This window comes from Bos mutus, chromosome 22, assembly GCF_027580195.1.
Source record: "Bos mutus isolate GX-2022 chromosome 22, NWIPB_WYAK_1.1, whole genome shotgun sequence".
Taxonomy (NCBI): Eukaryota; Metazoa; Chordata; class Mammalia; order Artiodactyla; family Bovidae; genus Bos; species Bos mutus.
Window position 1 is genome coordinate 48,506,548 of NC_091638.1, and position 17,107 is coordinate 48,523,654.

At 37.7% G+C, this 17,107-nt stretch overlaps 1 protein-coding gene across 1 annotated transcript in view; it reads left to right on the top strand.

Moving 5' to 3' along the window:
- Positions 1–17,107, top strand: part of PBRM1 (polybromo 1) — a 106,935-nt gene that overhangs the window by 34,143 nt on the left and 55,685 nt on the right. The window contains 7 exon segments of the mRNA XM_070360176.1: positions 292–387; positions 982–1,073; positions 6,977–7,131; positions 7,133–7,191; positions 9,969–10,110; positions 11,252–11,349; positions 13,399–13,443. Of these exon segments, the coding sequence (XP_070216277.1) occupies positions 292–387; positions 982–1,073; positions 6,977–7,131; positions 7,133–7,191; positions 9,969–10,110; positions 11,252–11,349; positions 13,399–13,443 (687 nt within the window).

A 17,107-nucleotide genomic window follows, 5' to 3' on the forward strand; every position in this document is an offset into this window, starting at 1 on the left:
TTGGAGCAAAGACTCCTGCATAGTAGAGGCTCGGCAGTATTTGAGTCTTCCCTCCCCCATTCCCCGCCATGCCCCGTGGCATGTGGAATCTTAGTTCCCCCAACTAGGAATGGAACGTTTGCCTCCTGCAGTGGAAACACTGAGTCTTAACCATTGGACCGCCAGGGTAGTCCCAGAGTGTATCTTTTTTTAAGAAAAGAAAAAGAAAATGGTTGTTTTCTTTTTGTTTATCCAGCATTATGATTTCAGCTGTTAGTTTTCTGAGTTTTTTTTAACCTTGTCTCTGGATAGGACTTCATCAAATTTGGCTGCAACCAGGCTGACAGGTCCTTCGCACAGTAAAGGCAGCCTTGGTGAAGAGAGAAATCCCACTAGCAAGTATTACCGGTGAGAGAGAGTGTCTGAGAGCTGACCCATGTTTATGAGGATAAGCATGCTAGCATTTTCTTGATGACTATCTTGAAGTAATATCTTTGAGTGTAGTTGGCTGATTTTATGAAACTTTGTTGTCAGATATTTATTTAAAAAGTATAGTAGGCCTGACTTCATGTCTGAGAAATGCTTAAGCAGAAAGTGTGCGTCAGGTAGTGTTTAAAATTACCAGTAAAATGTGTCGTAAAATACTGAAAGAGTTTGTGTTCATAATAGATTTTATTTTCATTGTTAAAATATGAGCATCTTCAGAATTAACCAGCAATTATGAATGAATCTTTATTTTTCATAAAAAAGGAATAGTGCTGCAAGTAGCCTGCTTTAAGGGTTTTCTATCTCTAGTCCCTCTTTTCTGAGCAAAAACTTAGTCTTCTTGGTTAAGATTGACTGTGGGGGATATAAAAAAGTACAAAGTAAACTGAGTAGGCAGCTGAATAGAAACCCTTTCTTTGATGTGAATGCCTTATTAACAGTTCCTGTTTCCTGTAAAGTAACCGAATTATTACAACATCTTTCCCTGCCTTCTAATTGCTTGTTTTTTCCTTGTAGTAATAAAAGAGCAGTCCAAGGGGGTCGTTTATCTGCAATTACCATGGCACTTCAGTATGGCTCAGAAAGTGAAGAGGATGCTGCTTTAGCTGGTAGGCATTAAGTTGTGACTAGTTATGTGTCATCTCAGTGAATCCTTCTTCTTAAGGAAACTTGCAGTTATTTTGGTCTGGCTGGAAGTTTGTCTGTTTTTGGAGGACACACTTGTTTTGTTACATTTTGATTGCACTCTTGGTTGTCAAACTTATTAAGAACTTACTACTGCTTTATTTTGTGTTAAAGCATGAATCTAAGTAAATAAATACTTGTGCAAAAACAATTGTTTTGATAGCCTTAGCAGATCCTGGTTTCAAACCTATGATGGTAAATAGTGCTAGTCATGCATGCATGTGTGTGCTCAGCCATGTGCAACTCTTTGTGACCCCAGGACTATAACCCATCAGGCTCCTCTGTCCATGGGATTTGCCAGGCAAGAACACTGGAGTGGATTGCCATCTCCTCCTCCAAGGGATCTTCCCAACCCAGGCATCGAATCTGTGTCTCCTGCAAATCCTGCGTTACAGGCAGATTCTTTACCACTGAGTCATCAGGAGAGCCCAAAGTACTAGTGACACCGTCAGGAAATCCCAGGAAGACATTCACGTCACTTTAGATTTCCAGGTCACTGGCTTACATTTTCAGTAAACTAGAATGTCTTTTCACCTGGAGCTTATGATTTAAAGATAGCTGTAAATTATGGTAAACTTTCATTTAAATAATTGGGCACTAGAAATTCGAGTAAAAGCACACACTTCATAAAGGAGTAACAAAGAACAGCTATAGAGGTGTATTTTCTGTCTTCCTCCTAAGTGCGATGTAATATTTTTTTATTTTATGGTATTTTTTATATGTAGAGATAAAATTTGTTTTATGAAATTACTCTTGATTTTATAATCAAGTGTGACACAAAAGATTTTTCTAGCTGTATTTTTATTTTCTACTAAATCTATAGAAATTCATAATTACTGTAGACTACTAAAGTATGAATTTAAGTTTTTGATTGTCATCTACAGAATTATATTTTTTTAAACTTAAGTCAGTCCTTATCAAAAATTGAAAGAAACTTTTCTCTTTTCATTAGCTTTCTTTTTTGCCAACTATAGAAGTGACACACACTTCTAGCATTTGGTTACTTCATTAACCTTATAGTAGTATAACAAATTGAAGGAAAATCATAGCACTTATAAGATTCTTACAAAGCATTTATTGGCTTTTTTTTTTCCCTTAATAAATAGTACTTTTGTCACAAGAGGATTCTTATTTAGTAAGCTCAGGGAGTAAAACAAAGTAGATGCCAACCAAATTTGTGTGTTGTAGATCCTTCAGGGTGTTCTTCAGAACCTGTTTATCCTTAATTTAGTCAAAGTTTAATATACTTGGTTTTCTGCTTCCTGTTCCTGGAAACAGCTTTAGGGCTAGGTACAGTGAAAATAGCAAAGAAAGGATAACTCATGATCTTGGAGCAACAAGAAAGCTGATGGAAAGAAGACATAAGAATTGAAAGTGTGGCTTGGCATCTTGAGGTTATTCATTTTAGAGGCAAACCACATTGTGTCTCCCTGAAGGGTGGTGAAGGAGGTGGAGAACAGCACGTACTTGAAGTTACTTTAAGAAGAGCAGTGAGGTGGACAGTAGGATACGAAAAACAGATAAAACTTCCAGGCTTCTCCCACCAACACAAAATAAGGCAAGAAGGCAAAAAGAAACATAGAAGAAATGTGATAAATGGAAACAGAGAAACAGCTCCAAAAATTACATCTGAAATAAATGTTAGTGGCCTGAATTTGCCGATTAAAACAGTTCCAGATTGGGTATTTAAAAAATCAAGTTATATACTGCTTACAAGAGACACATCTTAAATATACAGGAAAGTGAATGTAAAAGGATGGAATGTAAAAAAGATACCCCTGGCAAATAATAACCAGACGCTAGTCATGTTGACTTTTGCTAAACTGGACTTTCAAACAATGCATTTCCAAAGATAAAATGGATTTACCTTATACTGATTAAAAAGTTTATTGCATCAGGCAGATAAATCCTAAAAGGGCTCAGAATATATAAAGCAAGCAGATAGAACTTCTTGGAGAAAGAGACAACATTGCCGTTAGAGTGGGAGCCTGCTTCTATCAATTGCTAGATACACAGCCAAAAAAACCAGTGAGACAGAGAAGATTTGACTATAATTCCTCAAAAGTTTATTTGTTTCCTATTTCTGCTAAAACAAATTGCCACAAACTTAGTGGCTTAAAACATCACAAGTTTATTCCCTTCAGCTCTGAAGGTCAGAAATCTAATATCAGGTTGTTGGCAGGCCGGTATCCTTTTGGAGGCTGTAGGGGATAATGGACTTCCTTACATTTTCCAGTGTCTAGAGGCTGTCTGTATTCCTTGGCTCATGGCCTCTTCCTCTGCATTGAGAACACAGCATTTCAATCTCTACATGTCACCCCATCTCCTTCCTTTGACATTCTTGCCTATCTTTCATAAGGATCCTATAGTGCCTAGAGATTAATCCAGGATAATTTCCCAAACTCAAGATTCCTTGCAATCATATCTGCAGAGTCTCTTGCCATTTAAGGTAATATTCACAAGTTCTGTGGATTAGAGCATAGATTTGTGTGGGGGCTTATTATTCAGCCTACCACAACAAATTGGTTATTAACAGGCAAGTATTCTACAGTTGGAGAATACATGTTCTTCCCTGGTTCACATGGAAGATTTACAAAAATTGGTCATGTACTTAGCCATAAAACAAATTTCAAATTTGAAAGATCAGGTATTATACAGACCATACTTCTGACTGTAATATGGCTGTGATAGCAACTAATAATGAAAAAGAATTTTTTACTTTTTTTTTTTTTTTAATCTTTATTTAAAAATCCAATCTGCCAACTTAGTGTTTTCCACCAACTTGGGGAGCAGAAACCTTTCACAGGCTTCACGATCTTTTGCTTATGTGGTTTTTTTTTTTTTTTTTTTTTTTTTTGAAAAATAAATTTTTAAAAGGAGTAATTGTAATACAAATTTAATTACTTAAATTTGAACAGTAACAATAATGAAAATAATACATATCAAAAACAGTGGAGGTGCCACTAAAGTGATACTTTCAGAAGGAAATTTATAGTTCTGACTGCTTCTGTTCAGAAAGAAAAGCAGCTGAAAGTTAGTGAACTAACAAGCATCCAAGATAAGTAAATAATAAGAAAAACAGAGATGTTAGATAAAAGATGGTAAAGCCAAGGACAGGAGATAATTCTTTAGAAAGGAAATCTCTAATGGAAAAGATCAGTGAAGTCAAAAATTTTCCTGTTACAGCTCTTAATAAAATATGTAAATCTATAGCAAGATTATAAAGAAATAGAAGGCACAAATAAAAAAATATTAGGGGAAAAAGAGAGCATATAGAGCATGTAAAGACAGCATAATGCAAATACATTTGAATGTTTAGATAAAATTGACAAATTCCTAGAAACTGATAAATGCCTGAAAACTGATTCAGGAATAAAAAGACTGATTAGTCATATCACCATTAAAGATATTAAATTGCTAATTAGAGATACTCCTGCATTGAAAACACCAAGCCATACATTCAAGGAACAGAATTATATAATAAACTCCTGCAGTGAGTAAGAAAAGAACTCCGCAATTTATTCTTTGAATCTGATATAAAACCAAAACCATACAAAATATAACCACACTGTATCTAGTAGTATCTGCAGTCTGCATAAGCACACTGTATCTAGCAGTATGTGTAATATACAATAACACAGTTGGGTTTATTTCAGGAATACTAGGTTCAGTTCAGTTCAGTCGCTCAGTCGTGTCCGACCCTTTGCAACCCCATGAATCGCAGCACGCCAGGCCTCCCTGTCCATCACCAACTCCTGGAGTTCACTTAAACCCATGTCCATCAAGTCGGTAATGCCATCCAGCCATCTCATCCTCTGTCGTCCCCTTTTCCTCCTGCCCCCAATCCCTCCCAGCATCAGAGTCTTTTTCCAATGAGTCAACTCTTCGCATGAGGTGGCCAGTATCTGTAATACACAATAACACAGTTGGGTTTATTTCAGGAATACTAGGTTAGTTCAGCATAAAAGATAAAAGAATTATTTACTGTATTAGTAGATTAAAGGAGCAAAACCATGATGTTTGCTCGGCAAATGCATTTGATTAAACTACAAGTCTCATTCATGATAAAAGCTAAGCATACTAGGAATAGAAGGGGACTTTCCTAACCTGATAAATGGCATCTCCACTTTCAGTGGAGAATCATTTGTAGTATTCTCCTTACCATAAGAAACAAAGTTTAAAATGTTCTTACTTCTTGTTCAAAGTACTAGCCAGCAAACAGTGATAACAGTGATGCTGTAAGGATCAGAAGAGAAGGGTTTGTAAGGATTGCAATCAATAAGAGTACTTTTTGAGTTTTTTATTTAAAAGACTACAGATAAATTACTAGAATAAGAATAATAAAATGCTAATGTAAATTATTATACAAAAGTTAACTTCATTTCCAGAATCAACCATAAAAAGAAAATGTAATTTTTTAAAAAGATATAGTTTACAGTAACAGCAAAATATATTCCTAAATTTAAATTCAATAAAACATGTGCAAGAGCTTTATGAAAGGATTAGAGGTAGTGGAGTCAGGAAAGACTGCATAGTTTCCAATTTCTGTCTTTGCTTCTAGCTCCTTGACTCTTAAATCCAAAACCCGTCTTTACTACTTTACAGGCCAGCTGACCTTGGGCAGGTCATCAACCTCTCATGTCTAGTTTTCTCCTTTGGAAAAGAAATGACCATACCTGTTCTGTATGGTGATGTTAGGATTACCTGAGAATGGTGCTTATCAAGCTCTTAATATGTAACTAAGTACTGAATAAGTGATTCTCATACTTGCCTGGGAGACATAGTGATTTTGGTTATACTGATCCTTCAAGAAATAATGTAAATCAGGTGCTTATACACTGTTTAAGAGTTCAGAGAAATGAACAGTATATTTTGTATTTCTGTTAAAGTGATCGCATGTTTTGTTTTGGTGTTTCTATGATTAGCTTCTACCTAAAAGTTTTCTCAATAAAGGAAAACATCTTTCCTAAGGTCTGCTACAGGTAAATCTCTTTGACTTTGCCTCACTTTAAATCAAATTTGTCAATGCCAGCCCCCAGCTACCTTTATCCTAAGCTATATGCTGTCGCTTTAGTTCTGAGATCCGAGAATAACTGTTTGCTCCTTTTCTTGTCCAAGCACACATAAGCAAGGATCTCCAAAGATGGCAGAGAAACTATTTTGTAACCTTTTAAAGACAGACAGACAGGGCTTCCCTTGGATAAAGAATCTGCCTTCTATAGAGGAGACTTACAGGAGACTTGGAGGAGACAGGGGTTCAATGTCTCCTGATCTTCCTGGGCCTGGAAGATCCCCTGGAGAAGGAAATGGCACCCCACTAAAGTATTCTTGCCTGGAAAATTCCTGTGAACAGAGGAGCCTGGCAGGCTGTGGTCTGTGGGATCACAAGAGTCACAAGAGTCCTACAGGACTGGGCAACTAAATTACAACAACCAAGAGGGTATGACTTTTACTATGTAACATTCTGTTTCTATGTAACATTTCTCTTAAGTAAGCATACACTTTTACTGCTGCTGCTGCTAAGTCGCTTCAGTCGCATCCCACTCTGTGCGACCCCATAGATGGCAGCCCACCAGGCTCCCCTGTCCCTGGGATTCTCCAGGCAAGAACACTGGAGTGGGTTGCCATTTCTTTCTCCAATGCATGAAAGTGAAAAGTGAAAGTGAAGTCTACTAAGCATTACTAACAGCATCTTTAATGAAGGCTAGAGACTATTCTTTTAAAATAAGTATTCTCAAACATAGACAGCATAATCTGGAAGGTTGTTAAAAGCTTTAAAAATGTTTTTTTTTTATTCCCTTTATAAATATCTTTTATATCTTTGTAGCTGCGCGATATGAAGAAGGAGAATCTGAAGCAGAGAGCATTACTTCATTTATGGATGTTTCAAATCCTTTTTATCAGCTTTATGACACAGTTCGGAGCTGTCGGAATAACCAAGGCCAGCTAATAGCTGAACCTTTTTTCCATTTGCCTTCAAAGAAAAAAATATCCTGATTATTATCAGCAAATTAAAACACCCATATCACTACAACAGATCAGGTAATACATCATTTATATTACTCAGTATACATTTATTTTCTTGTGATTGAGCCTGTGCATATATCCTTCATTTCTAAAATGGATAAGGGTATAAAAATGTTTTTCATATGTCTAGAGTATGCTTAAGTATCACACCAATGTAAACATGAGAAATAAATTTGATTAACTACAAAGTACATTCTTTGTATTACAGTAGTGTCAAGAGACAAATAAACAGAAGTATCCCAGCTAGTCATTTGTGTGTCAGATTATGGATTATAAAAAAAAATTATGTAGCTCAGAATTTAACTGTTCATTTTCTTATAACTGCAAAAATTTCTCTTTCTATTCCTTTTATTGATATTTTTATCACAACAATTTACCTGCATTTAAAATTTTGTATCTTGGTTTCCCTTTTGAAGGGTCAGCTCTTAGGACATCTAATCTACTTCCTTTCCAAGGATGCATGCTGAGCCAGTCGTGCCCCATAGGAGCTGGACCACCTTTCACTGTGCTCTTCATCAGAGCAGCAGGGAAATCTTGAGCAGTGCTGAGCAGTAGCACTTTCTGTGATGATGAAATGTTACTTTATCTGTACTGTCTCTGGTAGCCACTCGACATGTGACTGTCGAAAACTTGAAATGTGGCATAATGAAACTAGATTTCAAGTTTTACTTTATTTTGCTTTAAACAGACATGTGTGACCACTGTATTGCACAGCACAATCCGAGGAAGATGTGTTAGCAGAAGGAATATAGTTGAGGAATATCATCAAAAGCCAAAAAAAAAAGGAAGGGTGGGGAGGAGCTCGACAACATGGCTGCATAGACCATCTTCGTTGTGCTGGGGCTTGTCATCCCCATGCTTTATTTCCTGTTCTACCCTTTCCTTCCCACTCCCATCCTTGATTAATATCAGACTGATAAATATCTGCAGATTTGTTGTAGATTGTCATCTGTTAATACTAGTTTAGGTTCTCTATTGTTCTTTGTGGGTATTGAGAATATCCAGCACGTTATCCTTGAAGTTAGCATAAATAAGTCCAAGGCTGTAATTTAAACTCTTGTTGCTAGCCACAGGTAGTGAGAGCTGAGTATGTGCTTAGTTGTTGTTGTTGTTTTTGCTTCATCCCAGAGGATCAAATGTTCTATTATAACATTCTTATCTCTGTAAGCACTACATGGAATCTATATATGATTTTAGTAAATTTTAAGTAAAACTTTACATGTGTAGTGAATGATGTGTCATTCTAAGAGCAAAGTGTGGAGTCTACATTAATTCTGTGAAGCTGTACACATAATGTGGTTCTTTACCTAATATTGTTTTTGTGACTTTGATGGATAGCAGATAAGTGCTTCAGTCAAGCTTTAAAAGTCTGTCCTGTCTAAATCTATATAGCGTTAGGGCAGACTGTGATGCTTCACTTTGTACCAAGCATACAGGGAGTTGCGATAGCCTTAGTGTTGGTAATAGCCTAAATGCCTGAGACAGCTGTTAGAATTCTTAAGACTTAAAGTACGTGAAAACCTCAGTATTAAGCCATTGGATTAATTACAATTGTTTGTGTTGGAGGAAGAGTAGCAAAAGGACTCTTAACATTAATCTGCCTCTCATTTACCATCTTAAGACTGCTCTTCAGGGAATTCCCTAGTGGTCCAGTGGTTAGGACTGGGCACTTTCACTGTGAGGCCAGGTTCAATTCATAGTTGGGGAACTAAGATCTCGCAAGCAGCACAGCACAGAACCGCGCCCCCCACCCCTCGCCCCCCCACAAAAAAGGGACTGCTCTTCATTTCCCTTATGCAACTCCCCTGGAGTTTAATGTTTCTTATTCTACATGTTCCTTCGTGTGGTTGCCAGTACTTTCTCTTTTCTTTAACTCATCAAGAGGAATGACCTCTTATTTTCTGAAATGTGTAGATCACCATGATTCTTCATTACAGTAGCTTGAAACCTCCCTGATTTTTATCTCTTCCTAGGGTTTGCATGTAAGGGCTTCCCTGGTGCTGCTGCTAAGTCGTGTCAGTCATGTCTGACTTTGTGCGACCCCACAGACGGCAGCCCAACAGGCTCCTCTGTCCCTGGGATTCTCCAGGCAAGAATACGGGAGTGGGTTGTCATTTCCTTCTCCATTGCATGAAAGTGAAAGTGAAGTCACTGAGTCGTGTCCAGCTCTTAGCAACCCCATGGACTGCAGCCCACCAGGCTCCTCCGTCCATGGGATTCTCCAGGCAAGAGTACTGGAGTGGGGTGCCATTGCTTCCCTGGTGGCTCAGTGCTAAAAAATCCACCTATGAATGCAGCAGACAGCAGGTTCTATCCCTGAGCTGGCAAGATTCCCCTGGAGGAGGAAGTGGCAATCAGCTCTAGTATTCTTGCCTGGGAAATCCCATGGACAGAGAAGCCTGCTGGGGTTCTCAAGTCCATGGGGTTGCAAAGAGTCAGACACAACTTAGCGACTGAACAACAACAGGGTTTTCATGTAGCCAATACCAGGATTTTACCTTAGGAGTTTTGCTAACATGTTTGCTTTGTAGTTGACCACCTTACTAGGTTCTCTTATTGCTGCTTGTCGTGTTTGATTCTTTTGGGTTTTCAGTTAAATTATCATGTTGTCTAAATATAGTGGTGCTTTTGCTCCTTCACTTTATTTGGAAATTGTTACTTCCAGGCCTCTAGTCAGTATCACTGGTAAACTACCTTGTAATATTTGTCAAGATTTTTGCACTGAACTTTCAGGAAAGGTGTTTCTGCATATTCAAAATGGAAGGTTCTAGCCCTGTGTTTGTCTTTCACAGAACAAAGCTAAAAAACCAAGAATATGAAACTTTAGATCATTTGGAGTGTGATCTGAATTTAATGTTTGAAAATGCCAAACGCTATAATGTTCCCAACTCGGCCATCTACAAGCGAGTTCTGAAACTGCAGCAAGTCATGCAGGTATAATTTCCTGGTTTTGCTAAGTTTTTGTATGTATAATTGAGTGTGTTAAGATATGTGATTTTCCTCCAGCAGTGTCATATCATTCATTTTAGCCACACATACTGATTTTTTTTTTTTTTGAATATTTTTTTAAGAGCTTTCAGGACTATGCAGAGTAGAAATAATAGTTTAGACTGGGTTAGCTTTGTGAGTGGAAGAAGCAGGGATTTGTCCCTGGGGAGTAATTTTAGGGTTATGAGGATGATTCCCCCTAATCACAGATGATATTCTGCGTTCAGATTTTATTTATTTGGTTCTAGACTCTGTCTCTGTTGAGGTAGTGTTGGTTCTAGGAGAAGGGTCATCTTTAGGCTAATTCATCATTGTACAGTGTCCATGAGTTGACTGAATTATTTCTAAGAGCACACCTTGGAGGGCATCTGAGGCCATGGGTCATCTCAGTGTTTTGAGAGAAAAGGGCATAGATATGAAATACAAATTGTGTCTACCTGTCAGTTTTGGTAGAATCTTCCTGGAAAGAGAATCTCAGAGCAAGGAACAACAAAAGCAGTTTTATATCACCTGTAGAATCTCCATTTTTGTATGGTCAGCTCTGTGATCCATGTTGAGGATTTAAATATTTTGTTTTCAGAACTCTGTGTATATTCCCTAAGTCTGCTGTCATTGGACTTTAGCTGTCTCTGGCAGAAGGTCTTTAAAAATGCATGTATTGAAAAGTAGATCTTATTTCACCTCTCACTTTAAGCCTTCTTCTTAGTCACACTGTTGCTTAAGGCAAGGGTGCTAAAGGCTAGCTTTGACTTGGCTTTACTGAAATACGGCCACCAGAGCAGGATGCCCCGACAGCTTGTCTCAGTGCTTTGAACGAGTTGGTGTCCTTCGGAGTCTTAAATTCAGTTTAGCTAGAGTTGATTCCTCAACTCTCTGGATCCATTTTTTTTTAACCTATTTTTCTGTCATGCAAACTTTTGTTAAATTGGGTTATTGAAAATTTTTAATGACTTCTTTTTGATTTTGAGTATTCTACGTGTGGTTGTATCTTTCTGCTTGAATCTGATGTGGCTAGCTCTTTAATATTCATATATTCTAGAAGTGGTCAGCAGAATGAGCTCGACTCCTGGGGTCTCTTCTGTTTTAGGCAAAGAAGAAAGAGCTTGCTAGGAGAGACGACATTGAGGATGGAGACAGCATGATTTCTTCAGCCACCTCTGATACTGGTAGTGCCAAAAGAAAAAGGTATATATTCTTCATATAACTGGAGACATTGTCTCAGTTTCTGTTTTGTTTCAGATTTAAGTGCAGAAAATTGTTTCTGTAAGCTTTCAAGTATGAATTATAAAATTTAAATACTTTATAACATTTAAAAATTCATTTGTTAATTGCATGATTAGTGTTTCCTTGGTAACATCTTGTTTTTAGATAACATATTTAAAAATAATTACTTATATGGCCTGGTGAAACCTGTTATTCTTTTTGCTGTCCAGGTTATTTTGTTTTAATGTGGCATTGTAAGAAGCCCTTTAAATCTAGGTAATTTCTATGTGGCGATTTAAAAAGAAAAATCAGTCATTATTCTTACCCCTTTGTTTTCTCTTGTTAATCTGATCTTTATTTGCTATTTTAAGGATGTCATATAAAGCACCAAGTTACAACTTCTTGTAGTTCATAACAGGTTAAGCTAGATATTTGTTTTTCTTTTCTTTCTAATCTTTCTCTGAACTTCCCTAACCCTTCCTTTTTCTCATGGGTTTTATGGAAGGGGACCTTACTGTGAGATTCTGAAGCTGGAGTCCTATAAAGAAATCATGCAAGACCATCTCTTTAGTCTGCGCCTCCCACATGGAGTTTCTCTAACTTGATCTTTGTGGAACACCGTATTCTTCCTGAGCCTTAACTGTCTCACCATCTTTGTGATAGCAGGGAGGAAACCTTAAACAAAGAATAAGTTCATCACTAATAGCAGGGCCTGACAGATTGAAAATTGAATGAAGTCATTAGTAACTATTAATGCAGTTCTGTTCATATATTGTAGATCCACTGACACCAGAGAAGTTTTTAAAAATGGTTTAGAAAAGGGAAGCTATCTTGTCTTTCCCTGTAAATAGCATTTGGGAAGTGTTTTTTAGCAATGAAAATAACTTTGCTATGCTATGCCAAGGTAACTAAATTGATTGGTGTGCCCTGAGGTGTGAGTCTCCTCCATTACTATGAATTTCATCCTTCCAAGTTCTTAATTCCTTGTTATACCAGGGACAATGGAGGAAAAATGTGAGACCAGATCAGAGACATCAAATCAAGAACATCTTTGAGTGTAATTATATTACTACTACAGCATCACCTGTGTTTTCCAGATCAGTCACCAATCAAAGATAAAAACTTCTCAGGCAAAAGAAGGTAATGGAGGCAAAAGTGATGGTACAATTAGTGCCAACACTGAATGACAAGAGAGATCTTAAACTAGTTGAGTGTTAAGAAAACAGTTCCAGGGAAGCATTAGCCCAGGCCAGATCTTTAAAAAATCTCTATGGCTTGTACTTTGTGGGACAACCCAAGTAGATGAAATGAAAGTTATTACTCTAATTAAAACTTCCCATAAAAAAAAAAGCTAAGCATTATGTTCTTAAAATAATAAGATCCCACTTTAGAGAAAAAGGCTTTTCATGCACAGGTTTTCTAGGAAGTATTTTGTTTAATGAAGTGAAAAATACAAGTAAGAGAAGAGCAAATATAAATCATAGCTAAAGCAGTAAAAGAACACATTTGGGTTTGAAATATAGGCATGAGCATACACGAGGAGGCTGAGAGAAGCAAGTCCTTTACTTTGGACTGTGACAAAGGAAATACCTAACAGCCTTTTAGAAGGTAGCTATGTTGAGAGGCTTTGGTAATAAGAAAGGGACGCCTCCAGAACTCAGGTAAACATGACAGCCTAGTAGGATAAGTTAAGCATATCCAGAGAAGGCAGGGCCAAGTTTTCCAAATACTACTTGACTTTGAAGTATTGAATACGGTTCTGTCTTTGCCTTATTTTTTTCGTATCAAAGATTATGAAAAAAATTACTGCGGGTATGTTCTCTTCATTCTGGGAATACCTTCTCCCCAACGCCTCTACCCTAAAGTCCACCTTCTGTCTTCCATGTTGAAATGTTCCAGGTATTCTTAAAACCTTTTATCCTTTGGATTAAATGATCCTCTTTTTTCTCAACCATATTTGGTTTATACATGACCTCCAATGTTGCTTGTTTTGTTTCTCTTTACATGTAATGTTTGTTTCTGCTTTCCCAGGAGCACTCTTGACAGTGAGATGTTGGGTCTCAGGAGGCTCTCCAGGTGTGCAGTCCTTTTTTATGCATAAACATGTTTTTTTAAAGTGTAACTTCTGTGGCATGGTCAGCACTGATTAGGTGAAAAGTGCAGTCTTAAGCATGTGAAATAATGGTTTTTATTTGGATGCCAGTTTATCTTATGAATAAAGAAAACAGTATAGTTTAGGAGTATAGTTAGTAAAATTAACTGAAAATTAGCCTAGATATAGTCAGGACCCTTACTTTGTCGCCAGCTTTGCCCGGGGCAGCAAGCGCCTGCACCAGTCATTGAGGCTGTGCTTCTGCAGCAGAGGTAGAGAGGCTGAGACTTTGGTGGCATTCGTTGTGTCCAGGGGCTGGCGGGTTCGGATTTCTTTTCAGGAATGTCTCTTATAGACTGGGGATGGTGGAGGGATCAGAATCAGTGTTGATAATCCAAGTGATACCAGTCTGTGATGGTGCCAGTGCATTGGGTTAGTGCTTCTTGAGCATGAATACATTTCTTTAGTCTCTGGTCTTGTTTGTGTTTTATTTCTTTAAAGCCATCCATTCTTTTGCATGTTACTTATGATTTTAAAAACAGCCCTTCGGTTGCCATATGTAGTCCTAGTAATCATCTTATGGTGCCTTTATTTTTGCCTCTGCCATCTGGCATTCATGGAGTGTCAGTTGCTTGCAGAACACCAGACTGTCCTCTTACAGGTCATAAAGGAAAAGTTGAGTCATCCTCTCTACCTTCCAGGAATTTACTGACTGGGAAATGAGGCAGGTTTAAACAAAACCGTGTGATGCTCACAGTTGTATAGTTGTATGGAAGTGTGTGATTGCCCAAGTAGCTTTCGGAAATGTGATTTCCCTATTATGCTTTTCTTTGAAAGTTAGATGTTTGAAGTTATCTACATTTGCTACCATACGTAGTCCACTCTATACAATTACTGTATTAGTATCTTCTTCCTACTGTTTTCCTTAAGAAAAGTTTTCTTAATTGGTAAATTTAAGAAAAAGACCATGGATTGGTATTTCTTTTACATGACTCATAGTATGTGGCACTTGGTTCTGAGGAGAAGAAGAAACAGAAGTGTGGAGTACTGTTGTAACCCCATACTCTGGACCCTGACTGCCTGGTTTCAAATCCCAATTCTTATTAGCTCTGTGATTTGAACCTCATCACAGTTTCCTCATCTGAAAAAAGAGTTGATGACAAAAACCTACATAGGATTTCTGTGAGGACCTGATTGCTTAATATGCCTGAAACCACAGAACTGGGCCTGAATACTCACTGAATGTAGCTCTGATTATTTTCTGGAGGTATTTCCTGTTGACATCAAGACATGATAGATTTCATTTTGTTTTTAGTCAGATGTTATTAGACTGGGAAAGTCATTAAGATGAATAAAAAGATTTTGCTCCTTGAAGATGAAATATTAAAGCCTTGTAAAAGAAGGAACCTTTGGGTTTACTTAACTTCACAGCAGGCACTATTAGAAATCTAGGGCCAGGGAGGTAGAGGCCAGGAGACCTTGAAGCCTGTGAGCTGGGTTGACTATGATTAGAGGCCCTTGGTAAGGGCTGGCTTTTTGTCATTTACTTGTATGATAAAAGCAGCCTGGTGACTATCGCTGATTCAAGTCTCAGTTCTGATTACAGCCTTAGGTATTCACTTAAGTCTCCAAGCCTCTGTGTCTACATCTCCAAAATTGGGGTAATAATTGTACTTGGTTCTTAGAGTTTGAGGATTAAATGATAAGTGCTTAGCACAGTCCCTGGCATGTGGTAGAAGAGTTATCTGTAACTGTAAATAGAATCTTGTGTGTATATTAAATACAAACATGTACTAAATAATAGCTTCATAGTAAAAATGATGATAAGATTTAAGAAAGTGGTCAGCCACAAACTATGAAGGTTAGGACTAACACCATGGCGTGAAAAAGGGAAGATCAGATCTCGAAGGGCTGTGAAGGTCCACTAGGACTTGGTGATAAACCAAGAGAAGCAAAAAGTGACATTGATTCCAATGTTTTAGGCTGAGTTTGGGGGTCAAAAGGATGGTAAGGTGGTGGTCTTGGAAAATCAGGGATTTAGAGTGAAGCCTCTACTAACTCATGATCTTTTCGCAAGTTAGAAAAAGTACCCACTTCTCAAGACACTTAACGTTCATTTATTGGAAAATTGCTGTAATATAATGACTTTGTTAGCACAAGACCATAGTGCTAACAAGACCATAAACTTCTAAAATTGTATGTTTAATATAATAGCATTTGTGATCTGAATGGACATCCTCTTCAGTATGACACCCTTAAGTGCATAATGACAACCCTGGTTTGGAACTCTCTTAAGGTTTTTTTAACCTAAGTATGTTCAGAGGTCCAGATTAAAAAAGAATGAGTGTGCTAGTTACCAGGTCTGGGATTTAATTATGCACCTTTCCCAAAATAGGGAAGAGTGAACTGTTTACAGCTAATAGTCTGAGGGAGGAAAGAAGTAGGACGAATAGAGGGGTTCTGAGATGAATTAAAAATCAAGGGGCCGTGGCATTTGAAAACAGTAAACAGGAAGCATCAGATAGGGTGATACGGTCGCTGTCTTTTTGTAATGTAGAGTTTATGTCATTTCAAAAGTGTTTGAAGTTACTTTCAGAAGTGTGAACATAATAAGATTCAGCATCATATTGGAAAAGGATAAAGCAAATATACCAGCCACTCAAGCTAATACAGTTAGGAAGAATATGAAGTTTAGCTCTGAGTTTTTTCTGGCAGTTAGATTGAAAGTAATAGGCCAGTGGTTCTTGGTTTCAAAGGCAATATAAGGATCTGGAAAAATGTAAACAAAATAACAAAGCTGGATTAGTTCAGAGAAGATTGTGTGACCCTAAGAACAAAAATTTTGCTTGCCTTTGAGGCTGGAAACCAGTTACACATCACTCTCTTAAAGTGAATCATACAACTGGAGTTGTATGCTTATTAGTAAGGCATACCATTAGTGTTAAAAGTCCTAAAACAGTAAATGTCAACTATTAGAGCAGTTATCAAATTCTGTGATATCAAATCCAAGTTCTGAGGTTTTTTCTTTAGAGGCTTCTTGAAGGCTAAGGACATCCAGTCTCTGCCCACTTGTGCGGAGCTCTGCGATGCTGGAGCTTTGTCCTGCCTTCCCCTTCCATTGTTCACTTGCTGAAGTCCTGAACTGACAGAGTTGGTCCCCTCTCATCATCATCTGGGGATGCCTGTTTGGAGAAATAGTTAGCATTAGATGAAACTTCACCTAGATCGCTGTCATCAAACAATCACTTACTTGACATGGACACCAAAATACTGAGTGGGAATATGACAGGAATGATTCCAGAGCCACCAGTGGAAATGAGCAGTCCCGAGTGAAGACACAGGTGACAAGGATGCTCCCAGCTCTAGGCAATGGCCTTTGTGTCTCCTAACTGGATCACTTTCAGGTTGCCTTGTGCTCTGTGATGTTAGGAAGACGGGCGTTTTTGAGACTTTTAAAATCTTTACATAGAGGATTTATTTATTTTCTCATCTGTTATCCTTTATTTGAGTTTTCTTTTCTTTTTTTTTTTTTAAAGCATATTGAACCTCATGGAGAAAATATCTGGCCTTTGTCTTCTTTATGACCCAGAAGTAGATTGAGTGGCCAGAGGACTGGAATAGGAGAGCCATTTGGCCACATAGTTTGCT